The sequence below is a fragment of the Artibeus jamaicensis genome, unplaced genomic scaffold (assembly GCF_021234435.1).
Source record: "Artibeus jamaicensis isolate MK-2021 breed Jamaican fruit bat unplaced genomic scaffold, CSHL_Jam_final scaffold_916, whole genome shotgun sequence".
Classification (NCBI taxonomy): Eukaryota; Metazoa; Chordata; class Mammalia; order Chiroptera; family Phyllostomidae; genus Artibeus; species Artibeus jamaicensis.
In genome coordinates, this window is record NW_026522059.1 from 55,929,661 (window position 1) to 55,944,791 (window position 15,131).

Below are 15,131 nucleotides of genomic sequence, written 5' to 3' on the forward strand. Positions count from 1 at the left end.
CCAAGACTTAAATCTTGGGATTTATCCATCCCAAGACTAAGGAAACTCCTTCCTTGTGTTTAATTTTATTTTCATGTGTTGGTAATTTAAACCTATTTCTATTTTTGCTTGTTACTGCCCTTGTAAGGTTGTCCATTTCTGAGTTCAGTAAACGTAATTCATTTAACTTGTTTTGTAGAAGCCTTCAATGTCCATGCCCCAACCTAGTTTAATTACATCTGTGGCTCTCCTTTGAACGTTGTCCAGATTCTCTGGCTGTGGAGTTGGAAAGGGGAGACAGTTAACACAAGGTTAGGAGTCCAGGCCGCCACCATGTTGTAGTCACTCATCTCAGCATCACAGTCTCAGTATATAATGCAGCACTGGTGACTGCTGTTCCCCCCGAACATGAGCTCTCTTCCCGTCAAGCCTCTGTACTGCTGTTGCTCACTTAATTGCCAGGGTTGCTGTTCTTGATGATTATTCATCTACACCCGCACCCCCCCCACCTTAACATTCACGCTGGCTTTGAATATGTTCTCTTTGCTGTCATCTGGCCCAGTCAGGTGAATGTCCAGAGCCAGTGGGCTCAAGGCTGACCCCTAGTTAGACTACATCTGTCCCCCAGCTAGAACTGGCTCATGAGAGTGCGGCCTCCCTCTTTCTCTCTCCCCTCCACACTCCACTCGCTAACACACACATGCGCGCACACACACACACACACACAGACCCTTTCAACCAGCTTAATGATAATCATATTGAGTGGGACCCAGGAATCATGAAGCCAGCAAGGATGAATTCCAACCATTGTTTTGCCCCTTGATCTACCAGGTCTGCTGCCCTGTCACAGAAGATTAGGTCGGCTTGACAGGATTCCACTGTGTGAAGCCAGGCTGGGTTTTGTTTTGTTTTGTGTTTTTTTTTTTCTTTTTTAAAGTATCCTGTTTCCTTGAAAGGCTATACCTTTCAAATTTTTCCCAAGTGAAAAAAAAAAAAAAAAAGAAGCCAAATGTCTTTTTCAAAGATTTCTTTTCCAACGGGCAGAAATACTTCCAAATTGGTGTTGAGCTGAACCTTGGATATTTCCTTTTGCCTCCAACAAAATATAAAATCAGTTGGGGTTGAGGAAGCAGGGTAGTTCTTTCTGTGTCAAATCTATTGCCTGTGTCTGATTTTAAAAGTGGAAGAAAGAGCAAGGCTGTGGTGGGCCTGCTGGGCTGGGACCCAGGGCCACGGAGCAGATGGTCAGCATTGGCCCACAGGCAGTTTAGGAGGCATAGCCAGCATCTAGGCCCAAAGGCCTCTCCCAGGGACTCAAGTAGCCTACAGTGAACTCACAAGGTCAGATCCAAGTATCTTTCTGTGCAGATGATACAAACGGTGCCTCAGAGTATGATGAGGGCTCAGCAAGGTGGGGAGGCAGGCGGTGGCAATTGATGTTAGTCTTGAAGGTTTGGGATGCGACAGGAGGAGAAGAGCATGAGCTGGGCCGTGCCAAGGAGCAGGCTATCCAGAAAGACCCGAGATTGAAAAAACAAGATTATACTCATGCCTCAAACAGGATGTGAGCAGAGAATGACACACTCTCCCTAAAGAAGTCCCATCTTGAAATAGCCTTCATTCCAGGAGGAGGAATGGGTATGCCTCACTTAACAGGGAAGAGGGAAGCCCTGGGGAATTTTCTAGTAGCTACACGGCAGAGTTGTGAGGTTAACAGAGTCAGTTCAGCGCTGTAAAGAATCTTGGGACACCAGTTGGGATGGAAGCCAGGGCGGGAGTCCAGCCAGTAGGAGGGGAACCCGACAGTGGGAAGAGACAGGAAGAGAGGGCCCAGAGGGTATGTGGACCATAAGGTTGACGACAGATGCACAGGGGACTTGACTTTTATGACAGGCGTACTCGTCAGGAGCCAGGTTGTTTATAAGTGTGAGCAGCAGAATGAGCCATGAATCCGATGTCAGAAACCTTGCCCTGGAGATGACAATAACTGACAGACAGGTGGATGTCTAGATTCTGTTCCCAGGAAAGAGGCCAGGGCTAAGACTCTGCAGTCCTCTGCAGAGAAGCTATAAAGTGAGTGAACCTGGGAGGGGGGAAACCCGGGATGAGGAGGTCCCGGGACCCAAACTTGGGGAACATGGGAGAGCAGCTGGGAAAAAAGTCATGAATGGTGACATTGGAACAAAATTAGGAGGGGAACTTCCTCCACCCAAGGAGAAACCAGACGAGAAACAACCATCTCCTCTGCCTGGACCTAACCTCCAGTCTGAGTCACACTTCAGCAACCTCAGTCTGGCTCAAGAAAAGAGTCTGTGTGGCCAGTCCTGGGGCCACAGCCCAAAGGTGAAGGCAATGCTGACAGATAGGACAGGGAGCTTTCACCAGCAGGCACTCAGGTGAATCAATTGTTCAGGCGACCAAAGGAAAAGGTCCTCCTAAGTGAAAGCTGTTTTCTTTCCCAATTTTGTCAGCTTGGCCTCAGAAGCACGCCTTGCTTAAATGTTCAGGCAGTGGTTCATGAGAACCCCAGGGAAACACAAAATGCATTTCAGTATCACCAAATGGATACATGTTAGTTCAAATGCACATGTCCATGTGCCAGAAAGATGGGTAAGCTTCTTACCAATCTGTGCAACAGAACAGGCTCCTATGGGAGTCCCTCCAGTACTGAGCTCAGTACCAAGAACTGCTCTGACAGGCCCCAGGCCAGGAGGGACATCACCACACTCCCTGCTCCCCCAGGAAACACCAGGCAGCACGCAATCACAGTTCCAGGTACTATTAATTATGATTCTCCCTTCGGCTTGCTGTACCTACATTACAGTAGTTATTTCACTGCCTTTAACACTTACATGACTCTCTCTTACTGAAAATGTGCCATCACTAGTCTAGAATCCTCCTCCCTGAGTAATTATGTCTCCTTTAACTTGCTCCACTTCTGTAGACAACTTAAGATGTCTTCTAGGAGCTTCTCACAAGCTGTTTAGCTGCAATTGTGGAAATCTTTCTAACCACTAGCCAAAAGCAAGAGAATCAATTAACAAGAAAAACAAAGCATCTCCAGCCCAGATCTAAGTTTGAGGTTTTCCTGTCAAGGTGATTTAAACCATGCTGTAGGGAGAGATGTGTGTTCATAGCAGCCATGAAAAATGCCCCCATGCCTTGCTCACATGCCCTGGGTGGTCCACCTGGACGCCACTTGGCAGGCCTCCCCTCCCGCACGGCAGCAGAGCCCGTGCCTGGCTCCTCCATCCCGGCTTTCTGTCTACAGGTATGTGTCTCCCCAGCCCTCCCGGCTCTTTGCATGGTCCAGGAGGCCGGCAGGCAGCTGGGGGTTCTGACCCCCACCCAAGTGCACAGTGTCTTGCAGCTATAGTGTTCCCATTTAAGAGCTCGGTATTGTAAGTTGACTCATGTCCCCCCGCCAAAAGATGTCATCCTCACCCTTAGTTCCTGTGTATAGGACCGTTTTGCAAAAAGGATCTTTGCAGATGTAATCATGATGAGGTCATATTAGATCCCCGGGCCCTAAATCCAATCACTGGCATTCTTTTAAGAAAATGGACCAAGGAAGTGCCCTGAGCAGCCCCCCACCTCACCTGTCTCTTGCTTCAACAGCGTTTGGACAGATCCGACCCAGGGACACTCCTTCCAGCCTTCAACCACCTCCAGACCTCTTTCCAGTCACCACCTATGGAACCATCTCAGCCATCCTTGGCACCTAGACCAACCAACACACCATATTTGAGCTTACCTACCTATTGCCCAGCAACCATGAGCTCCCAAATTTGTCAGAATTATTCCACTGAGGTGGAGGCCTCATCAACCACCTGGCCACCCTCCGGTGGCCTATAGTATCTGCAGACCTATACCTGCCTCTCTCTCTGGCCTCCTTTTTCTGAGAGTTGGCTGAGGAGAAGAGCTCCCATTAGCTCTTGAAGATGTAAAACCAGTGTGGGGCCATATTCTCTTCCAGGATATGCTGACACCGTCCCAAGATGAGTGGGGTGACATTCAGGATGCCACGGAAACTGCCATGGTCCTGGGAAGAACCTGACCCAGGCCCTTTCGGATCTGCAGGTCCTGGGTTCTGCCCACACAGACCCTCATCTCTTCCTGGCTTCCTGAAGAACACCTCCTCTATGAGCAGATGAAACCCATCAAGAAGATGGGCTACACCTGACTGGCCCTGAGGCTGGGCCGGGCGAGTGTCTCATTGAAAGGGTCAGCTTCAAGCACTAGGAGCCTTTGGAGCCCAGAGCCCAGAGGCCCTCTGCATCCCTCTGGGGTTTGGTTTCTGCCTGAGCCTCTCCCTGCCACCACTAGGTAGCATTTTAACCACCCTAGAGCCCTCTCCAATGCCAAGGAAGGAAGGAAGGAAAGAAAGGATGGGAGGGAGGGAGGGAACGAGGGAAGACATGGGGAGAGTGCCAGTGATGGTGGAATCAGAGACCAGGTAATGAGGCTACCTAGAGGACCACCATGATCACCTGCAGGGACGTGGGTAGGAAGAGGCAAGGAGCCTTCCCTCAGAGCCCCCAAAGAGGAAATAACTCCATCAACACCTTGACTTAGAATTTCTAGCCTCTAGAACTTTGAGACAATAAATTCCAGTTGTTGCAGCTACTCAGTGTGTGATGCTTTGTTTTGCCAGCCCTGGGAAACCAACACATTCAGGGTCACTGTCGGAGCTCAAGTCCAGCCCTGCGCCTCACACGCCTTCGAGCCTGGGCCTTTTCCTAATCTCTATTAGTCTCAGTGTCCTCATGTGTAAGTGGGAATAATAGTGTTTGTCTCATGAGTATTGCGAGGGACATATGACAGGTGTGGACCAAAAAAAGGGCCACACACTAAACCTGACAAGCTCAGGGGAGACCCACATGGCAGGCGTACAAACCCAGAGACCTAAATGATCCGAACATAAAAATTCCTAACAAAAAACAGGTCATGTAGGGTAAGCATGTCCTGTAGCTTCCGTGACAGAGCTCAGTCTTTACCTTAAGTGAGCCTTATCCATTATGCTTATGCATCTAAGATAACATACTTTTGAAATGTCAGGATAATCTTTTGCTTCAGACCCCCAGGGAATAACCTTTGGTACTGCTACGGGACAGGGGACCTGGCCCTGAGCGGGTCTGCTTAGGGCCAGCTGGTAGTGTGTGGTCTCCGGACTTCGTGTAGGAAAGACTTCACAACATGAGTCCAGATGACTATGAGGGTACGTTTATTAAAGGCGGGGACAGTGAAACAAGGAAGAACTTAGCATAGAAGCAACAGGACGGCCTGTGTTGGGCTGCCCTAGCTCACTGGGAAGTCAGAGAGAAGAGGGCTTTGGGGAGAGGTTCAGGGGATTAGCCTGGAATAAACTTTTAGCTGCTTATTGCCTTATAGTTTAGGAGACTCCTGCCTGTGGGGAAAGGAGTGAGGGAAGAAGAAGGGAGAGGGAATGGCCGGAGCTGTCACCCAAAGGGAGAGCTCACACCCTGAGTCCTTTGTCTTGAGGCTCTTATCTCTGTCTTGCTGGTGGGAATCTTAGGGGAGGGTTTCAAGAGAATATTCTTCAGTTTCCCAGATGTGCCCTTTCAGGGTCCTGGTCTCCTCTGATTGGTCAGTGTCATGAGTCATTGACACTGGGGTCATTAGTCATTGCGGTTGGTCCCGGCACGCCCACCTGGTTTTGCTGCTTTTCTGGGTCCAGGGTTGAAATACAACTGAGGCCTGGATGTTATCTCTGGGGAGCTGACCTGAGTCTGGCGGTAAAGTGCTCTGCCGTTTTGTTCAGCTGTCTCAGTTTTCCTATTCCACGTGCCAGGGAATTTTCCTAGTTTCTTACTGGCCTGCCTCAATATCAAAGGAGACAGCAGAACACTCATTATCTTGTTCCCCACATACCATTTCTATGTGTGACAAATGTGAATCATTAACCATCTTGTACCCACCAATGTAAACAGAAGATGCGTCTCTGTCTCACTTTTTGTCCAGTCCCAGAGAGTTCCTGCATGGCTTTTTCCTGCCCTTTTATCCCACCACCACCAGTGGATTTCATGTAGCACTGCCTCTTCCTCTTCCTTATGTCTCCTCCTTTGATTCTAAGTGTATAAAACAAGCTGCAAAATTGCCATTCTCTGGGGCATTTGCTCAACCCATTGAGACTTTGCTTTCAGCAATCCTCATCAGTTTGGCTCAAAGAAACTCGTAAAAATTCTCTACAAGTTTGGAAATGTCTTAGGTCCACACCATTAGCCTCAGTGTCCTTATGTGTAAATTGGGAGTAATAGTACCTGTCTCAAGAGTATTATGAGGGACATATGAGAGGATACACACAGAGCACTTAGTATTGTGTCTACTCCATACTGTGAGTGGTGAAGGGATTGCCTTAGGTGACTCCTCTGACCTGCTGTTGTGACTCAGCTAGTTTGACCTACAAAAAAGGCCATTTCACATGGTTCAGCCTAACAGTAAGGATGGTAGAATGTCAGTAAAAACATGAGAGTCCCTGTTTATAACACTGTTTGGTTTTTACAACAACAGTTCTCAATTCTCTGACACCAACTGGGTGTCCTACAATTCATTTTAAGTTCTGACACTACTCAGAGTTAGCACAGACCTGACAGGTTAAGGGCTCAGTCCTACCAGATGCCCCCCATTTCAAACACCAGTTGCCAGCAAGGACCCCAGGCTGCCCACACATCTGCCCGGCTGACTGCAACTTGAGGGCTCCCACCATCCCTTCCTCAGCTTTGATGATTGACTAGAACAACTCAGAACACAGGTAAACACTATACTTACAGTTTCTTATAAGTATACAAGTTTCTTATAAGTATACAAGCATAGTTTTTATAGGGATACAAACGAAAAACCACATAAAGAGATACACCGGGCATGAGGGGACACTGGGAGATGGCAGCCAGCTTCCATGCCCTCTCCAGTCACATCACTTCCCAGCATCTCAGTGGGTTCACCAACCTGGAGGGTCTCCAAATCTCAAAGTTGAAGAGCTTTTATGGCAGATTAGTTGTGTCGGTATGATTGAGTAAATCACTGACCACAGGAGATTGGGCTTAACCTCCAGCTCTCCCTTCTGCTCCGGAGGTTGGGAAGGGGGTAGCTGAAAATTTCAAATCCTCTAAAAGTGGCCAGCCCTCCCTCAAAACTGAGTACCCACCAGTGTTGCCTCATTAGCATAAACTCAGGTATGGTGGAAAGAGCCCCATTACAAACACAAAAGACACTTCCATCACTCCAGAAATTCTGAAGGTTTTAGGAACTTTGTGCCAGCTCCTATATATATTATTATACCACTAATACCTACTGTGTTGCAGCCAGTTTTTTGTATATCTGAGGACAAGTGTCCTTATTCATTTAGTAGTCCTAGGCTTCAAACCTAACATAAAGCTAAGCACACAATAGGTGCTCAATAAATGTTGGCCTGAATTACCTTTGTGCTCTGCAAATATCACCTGGAAAATCAAAACATGCTCTACCAAGTTTTCTGTGCATTAAAGAAGTTTTCCCCCACCCCCCAAAGAAACTTTAGAAGAGAAAAGGATTTCCCACTCACATGCCTTTGGAGGCTTTGCTCCGAGCAAGCTCACCTGTATGCAAATGTTACTAAAGATCAGAAGAGTATGTGAGGCACCCCATGCCACTAGACTCGCCCTACGAACCTCTCAGAGTATCTGGCCGCTCTTGGAGAGTCAGAAGAGAAAGCAAACATCGGCCATGTTGAGAAAAGAACAAGTATTGAGGCTGACGCACACACATACACAACTTTAATCTGACCCTCTAACACCATTTCTTCTGGCTTAAAGTGACAGTGGAAAGTTTACCCTTTCAGGGGGTAAAAGGGATAAATAGAAACCTCTGTTGTCCAGAAGCTGCCTTTTATTTTCTACCCTTTTGCTCTGACTTTGACAACGGCATCTTCCAAGTATCTGGGATTTACTGCTGGGGGCCTCACACAATCCCTGGAAGTGGACCTAAGACACTGTTCTCACAAGGGCCTCTGGAGCCCGATCCTGCCCTCACATTCCTGAGGGGGACTGAGAGCTGGGAAAGGCAGAACCTGCCAGGGAATGAAGAAATGAACACGGCTGTCACGGAAGGAACTAGAGTAAAAGCTGCAGCCCCCAGGGGCCTTCCCTGACCACAGTTCCTCCAGCTGCTCCAACTTCCTGTTCCACCACCACATGGAATCTGTCCCTGAGGACACTCCCGCCTCCAGCTGAAAGCCCAGGAACCCTTTCTGCTTACCTGCTATAGATGCAACTGAGAACTCAAGCACATTCTAGAGAGGAGGGGTTGGCCAGATCTCCCTCTCTGTGACCAAGTTTTGGGAGCAAATTTCATTCATGCCTCTGGGTTTTAACTCAGAGAGCCACGGAATGAGAAGTGTGTGCAATTGCAGCACTTGTGGTCTATTCTCAATGAAGAAATGTCAGTTTGGAATGCTTTATCTTAGAAGAAAAGAAATAATATATATGTGGGATGGGGGTGGAATCAGGTAACGTCAAAGGTCAGTGAAATGCCAGCTAAAGAGGTCATGGTGGACAGGAGGACAATGCACAGTTGCGGGCTTTTCCTAGCAGTGGAGGCTTGTAAGCTGAAATAGATTTCTTAATCAGCCTTAGGGTTTCTAGTATTTTCTCATTAACTCAGTTCCCTAAATCATATTCATTTGCTGTCAAACCAGTTACACGCTGGAGAACTTGGGAGGCATGATTAAAAAGGAAAGGAGAAGAGAATGAAAAGTTTCTATATTTTCAACTTCAAGTGAGATCTGTTTAGAGAACACACACAAATCTTAAAACAGCTGTTTAAAAAACTTGAACCCTTGTGCACTGTTGGTGGCAATATAAAATGGCTCGGTCACTAAGGAAAATAGTATGGTGGACCCTCAAAAAATTAAAAATGGAAGATGGGAGCATAGGTAGATACACTTCACTTCCTCGCACAACAAAAGATGAATAACAACCAATCTAAAAACAATAAACAACCAGAACTGCCAGAAAATCAAACTGCATGGAACTCCCACAACCTGGGAATTAAAAAAGAAACATTCATCCAAACTGGTGGGAGGGGCGGAGATGGGCAGCTGGGGCAGAAAGGAAATGTGACAAGGCGGCAACTGGCTGACTGGGCAGTCCCACATTCACGTGTGGATAAACCAGGAGAAACAACTGGGCAGCGAGACAGACCACACAAACCAGGCTTCCAGTGCAGAAAATGAAAGCCTCAAAACCTCTGGCTATAAAAATCTGTTGGGGGATTGAGACTGTGGGATAAACTGCCAGTCTCACAGGAGAGTTCACTGAAGGTACCGATGTGGTCCTAGAACATACACAAGCCCAACCATCCAGGAATCAGCACCAGGGAAGCACCTGAAAGGGCGCAATTAGCTTGTATGAAGGGGGGTAGTGACTGAAAGTGAGGCGAGAGCCAAACAAGCGGCATTGTTCCCTCTCTGACCCCTCCCCCGACACAGTGAAGTGGGTTGCCCTGCCCTGGCAGATACCTAAGGTTCTTCCCCTTACAATGTAACAAGTACACGAAGACAAAGAAATATTGCCCAAATGAAAGAATAGATCAAAACTCCAGAAAAAGAACTAAGCAATGAGATAGACAACCTATCAGATTCAAAGTTGGAAACACTTGTCATCAGGATGTTCAAAGAAATAATTGAGTACAGCTGCAAAAGAAAGGCAGCAGTGAAAGAAAGAAAAATATACAGGGAACCAATGGTGAAAGGAAGAAAATCAGGACTCAAATTAACAATTTGGAGCAGAAGGAAGAAATAAACACTCAACTGGAATAGAATGAAGAAATAATTATTTTAAAATAATGAGGCTATGGCTGGTGTAGCTCAGTGGATTGAGTGCAAGCTGCAAACCAAAGGGTCCCTGGTTCAATGACCAGTCAAGGCACATGCCTGGGTTGCCACATGAGAGGCAACAACACATTGGTGTTTCTCTCCCTCTCTTTCTCCCTCCCTTCCCCTCTCTCTAAATATAAATAAATATTTTTAATCTTTTTAAAAATCTTTTTAAAAATGAGGAGGGGCTTAGAAACCTCTGGGACCATTTTGAACGTTCCAACATCCAAAACATGGGGGTGCCAGAAGAAGAGGCAGAGTAAGAAATTAAAATTTATTTGAAAAAATTATGAAGAAAAACTTCCCCAATCTTGTGAAGGAAATAGACATATTTCTAGATCCAGGAAGCTTAGAGTCCCAAAGAAGTTGGACCCAAAGAGGAACACTCAAGACACAACATAATTAAATTATCCAAGATTAAAGATAAGGAGAGAATTCTGGAAGCAGCAAGAGAAAAGAAGATAGTTACCTACAAAGGAGTTCCCATCAGGCTATCAGCTGATTTCTCAAAAGAAACCTTACAGGCAAAAAGGGGCTGGAACGAAGTACTCGGTCATGAAAAGCAAGGACCTACATCTAAGATTGCTCTATCCAGCAAAGCTTTCATTTAGAATGGAAGGGCAGATAAGATGCTTCTAGGATAAGGTCAAGTTAAAGGAATTCATCATGACCAAGTCCTTATCACATGAAATGTTAAAGGGACTTACCTAAGAAAAAGAAGAAGAGAAAAACTATGAATAGTAAAATGACAACAAACTCACAACTATCAACAACCAAACCTAAAAAAAAAAGAAATAAAAGCAAAATAGGCAAACAACTGGAACAGGAACAGAATCACAGAAATGGAGATCACATGGAGGGTTCTCAGTGGGGAGAGGGAAAGGGAGAATGGGGAAAAAGATGCAAAGAATAAGAAGCATAAATGGTAGGTACAAAATAGACAGGGAGAGTTTAAGATGCGAAAAAGATGCAAAGAATAAGAAGCATAAATGGTAGGTACAAAATAGACAGGGAGAGTTTAAGAATACTATAGGAAATGGAGAAGTCGAAGAACTTATATATATGACCCATGGACAGAACTAAAAGGGAAAAATGCTGGAAAAAATGGAAGTACGGCCTGAGGGGAATAAAGCAGGGGGAAAGGGACAACTGTAATAGCGTAATCAATAAAATATATTTAAAAAATAAAAATGGAACTAGCATACGACCCAGCAATTTTCCTTCTGAGTATATATCCAAAAGAATTAAAAACAGGATCTCCTGTTCCTGAGTTACTTGCACACTCATGTTCATAGCAGCACTCTTCACAATAGTCAAAAGGTGGAAGCGACCCAAATGTTTGTTAACAAATAAGTGGATAAATAAAATGTAATATGTATAAACATACAGTGGAATATTATTCAGCCTTGGAAAGGAAAGAAATCATGTCATATTCCACAACATGGATGGACCCTGAGGACATTACACTAAGTGAAATTAACCAGTCACAAAAGAACAAATACTGCCCTGGCTGGTGTGGCTCAGTGGATTGAGCACGAATCTGTGAACCCGGTAGTCACCGGTTCGATTCTGGGTCAGAGCACATGCCTGGGTTGCAGGCCAGGTCTCAGCAAGGGGTGAGTGAGAGGCAACCATACATTGATGTTTTTCTCCCTGTCTTTCTCTATCCCTTCCCCTCTGTCTAAAAATGAATAAATAAAATATTTTAAAAGGACAAATACTACATGATTTCAATTATATGAGATACCTAGAGTAGTTCATAGGGACAGAAAGTAGAATGGTGGTAGCCAGGGGCTGGTGTAGAATTGAAGAGTAGAGAGTTAGAGTTTAGTGGGTACAAAGTTTCAGGTTTGCGAGACAAAGAAGTTCTAGAGATTGGCTGCGCAACAATGTGAATGTCCTTAACACTGTTGAACTGTACACTTAAAAAGCCTCATCTTCTTCCCACACGGGCCTGCATCTCCTAAACTCTGGGGGTCTCCATGAGATTGCAGGGAGAGGAGCAATGGGTAGTGGCAGCTCATCCTGGTCTAAACCCCTGGCCCTGTCTCTAAGCCCGCCTTTTCCCTGACGCTTCACTGAGCTGACAGCAGCCCAGCGTGGCTCACTTCTTTCCCATAACACTCCTAGGGGGCCGGAGCAGCCCAGGCTGGGCTCTCTCCTGTCACTTCGTCTATCCTAAGCCCTTCCTGTTTCACTGTCCCCAGCTTTAATGAACCTAATCTCAAAATTTAAGAAAAAGATCGATGGTAAAATTTTTTAAGATGGTAAATGTTATGTGGTGTGTATTTTACGACAACTTTAAAAAATAACACTAGAATGGCCGAGCCTTTGGGGCTACCACTGAGAAGGTGGTATTCCATGTGTAAGTAGGGAAAGCACATGATCTCTTTGTCCAATGCCATCCTTGCCTGTAACAAGACAGCAAGAAGTCACAGGACAAACAAACTCTGAGCTGATGCCACATGCTGGACTGAGGACATGAAGGTAACCAGGACACGTATCCTGTTCTCGGGGGGGCCAAAAGTCAAACGTTTGGATTGAACCATTTCTCTATAAACACTACAAGGACTGTTGCCACTTCACCCCTCTGAGTGGCCAGAAGAGCCTGCTCTGGGTACCACGGCTTCTCTAGTTCCCAAGCTGTGCTCCATACATGATTTCAAGCACTTACGTAAAAAAAAAAAACAAAAAAAACAAAAAAAAACATACAGCATTGTTTCCCCAGGTGTGCCGCTTGGAACAGATCTCATGAGATGCTACTAGAAAGAGCTCCATGGCCTGAAACTGTTCCCTCTGAACACCTATCGGTACTAAGGGGCACTCGGCTCTGCGCAACCCAGGGAACATGGCTGCTGTTTACGCCTCACAGCGTGTGTGAGCCTGGCTAGGCCAGGTGCTCTCCTTAAATGAGGGTTGAATCTCGGTTTCTCCCTCTCCCTGGAGTGCCCAGCACCCAGTAGGCATTCAGGGCACAAGAGCCATTGCATTGCACGCTCTCTTCCTGCCAAAGCTAAGGAAGGAGTTTCCACACTTGGCAACCAGCTCTCTCACTGGCCGTGGGGAGGAAAGTAATGACTTTTCCAAGGTCATCTATGAATGAGGCATGACACTGACACCCTGGTGGGAACTGGCAGTTTGCAGGCAGCCCACAGTGTCTGCTGTGGCTGAAATAAGCCTAGTGGAGACTCCAGGGCAGGGGCAGGCTACCAATAGTCCTGCACGTGACCCCAGTGCTAACACCTGGTAGAAAACAGAACACCTCTGGACTCCAAGGTCCTCAGGCCACCTTTGCTGAGCCATGCTCACACACCTGAGGAATAGCAGCCTGAACACAAATTGATACAACCTCCCATTGCTGCATCTAGGGACAATTCTCACCAGGTCACAGCTGAGGTTCCAGACACTTAAACAAAGTATTTGTGATCCGGGAGTTTAAGGAGAGTAAAGTGATCCCACTCACCATTGCACCTTGAAAATTTCCCAGGACCAGGGGTCCTGTAGGTGAAAGACAGAGAGGAAGCCCCAACAGAGAATACAGACCTGTGGTTCTGGATGAAGGGTCCGTGTCCCTTCCCCATGCCAGATACTGGGGTAGTGGCAATAGCTAAGATATTTTGGAGGTTGAACACAGAAGACACCTGTACCCCTCTCCCAGTAACATTGTCCATCCAACTTGCTGCTTTAGTATGACTTTTGTTTTCTGAGTATAGAGCTAGATAAAGCCATTAAAGAAACACAGATTCCAGCCAGGTGCCATTTAATAGCTATCTGAGCCGTGGCCCTAACAGACCAGGAGACTGCGTGGGGGTGGGGAAATCCGGACATCATCAGACAATAAACAGGTGACACAACCTAGGAGTAAGGAGTTACAGACTCGGGGCAGGTGAGAGACTTGGGGGAGCGGACACCTTGACCCCCGAGATTCCAACCCCCTGCAGACTTGGAGCTCTGGTCAGAGGACTGAATGCACCCGAGGACCCCATGCCCACAGGAAAACCTGTGCGCAGTCATCTCAGCCCACTGAGGACAGAACGACAACCTGCTGATTCGACTTGGCTGTTTCCTCCATGAGTACATGTCTTTTGACCTCGAAAAGGGTTCAAATAAAGTATTATTAATACATCTCAATTAGGTTTTGCAACAATTTGTGTATACTGGGCATCCTGTGTGTTTGCAATAAGAGGAGTTAGCATTAAAGAATCTAATATATCAGTCTCTTGATTCCAATTTAAAGTGAGTAATTGAGTAATTGTTTGGATTCAAGATTTTACTAGGTTTGTAAATAATACTGGAATGTTTATGAGAAGTTGAGATGCACTATATTTTTGTTTCCTTTATTATACTTATTAGAATTGTTTGTGTTTGGGAATGTTCTAATTGTTAGGTATTTGCAGTGCTTATAAATAAAACCAAATATATTAAATGTATAAATCTGTTTAAAATATAGAGGATATTTAATTAACAAAACTGAAAAAGTCCTTTTAAAAGATACTGTTAAAATTAACTAGCATTATAAATAGAATAATGGGAGTTGTTGTCAGCTGGACTTAAAAGCATAAGCAGAATTTGGGGGTTTTACAACATATTACTTAAAGGGAGTACAATTTTTAAAAACTAACTCCAAGCTGATGCCATACACCTGATCGTGTGCTGATCACCTCAGAGATCTTGACGGGCTGGCCTTGAGAAAGGATCCGTATGCCTTTGGCTAGAGATTTAGTACATCCATCCTTGAGAGAGGAAAAGAAAAAACACAGAAGTAAGCAGCTACTTCAAAGTCCAAATCCTCATTTTACGGATGTAAAATGTCCAGGCTGTTACCAGAGTGCCACGGCCTTCAGCCACGCTCAGACGGCGGTTCTTTGTGCAGGTGATTCAGTGGCATTGTGCCAGCCAATGGGAGGGAAGGTTAGAGACTCAGAATGGTGTTCATTTAGAGAAAGGAACACTCATGATCCACACAAGCCTCCTCAACTTGTATTTGAGTCAGGGAGCAACGTCTCCAATGCTTCTTTATTGGTCATTCTTGACATACAGCATGCGGATAGGCACGACTAACATATGAACAAGTCACTCCTCTAAACCAGTAAGTAGTTAGAGGTGAGGCCTGGTAGACGAGTTTGAATGGGAAGCTATGGGCTGGAAACCTACGACCCCCACCCCTGATTCACCAAACTGGAGACTGGTTGACAGGCCCAGGAAGAAGCTCTGGGCTCCAGAGCTGGGAGCCCCGGGTGTGTCCTGGGCCTATCTTGAAATGCCCCAGAGTCTTCTTTCT

The 15,131-nt window shown here is 46.0% G+C and overlaps 1 protein-coding gene across 1 annotated transcript; it reads left to right on the forward strand.

The window, feature by feature from the left end:
- The first annotated feature begins 14,551 nt into the window (after positions 1 to 14,551).
- Positions 14,552 to 14,911, forward strand: LOC119044141 (40S ribosomal protein S27-like). Its single transcript, XM_037138376.2, has one exon. The coding sequence runs from the start codon at positions 14,552 to 14,554 to the stop codon at positions 14,909 to 14,911; it is 360 nt and encodes a 119-aa protein (XP_036994271.2).
- The last annotated feature ends 220 nt before the right edge of the window (positions 14,912 to 15,131 follow it).

Bases quoted from the DNA above. Each gene is read 5' to 3' on its own strand.
- LOC119044141 (XM_037138376.2), top strand. From the start codon at position 14,552: ATGCCTTTGGCTAGAGATTTAGTACATCCATCCTTGAGAGAGGAAAAG.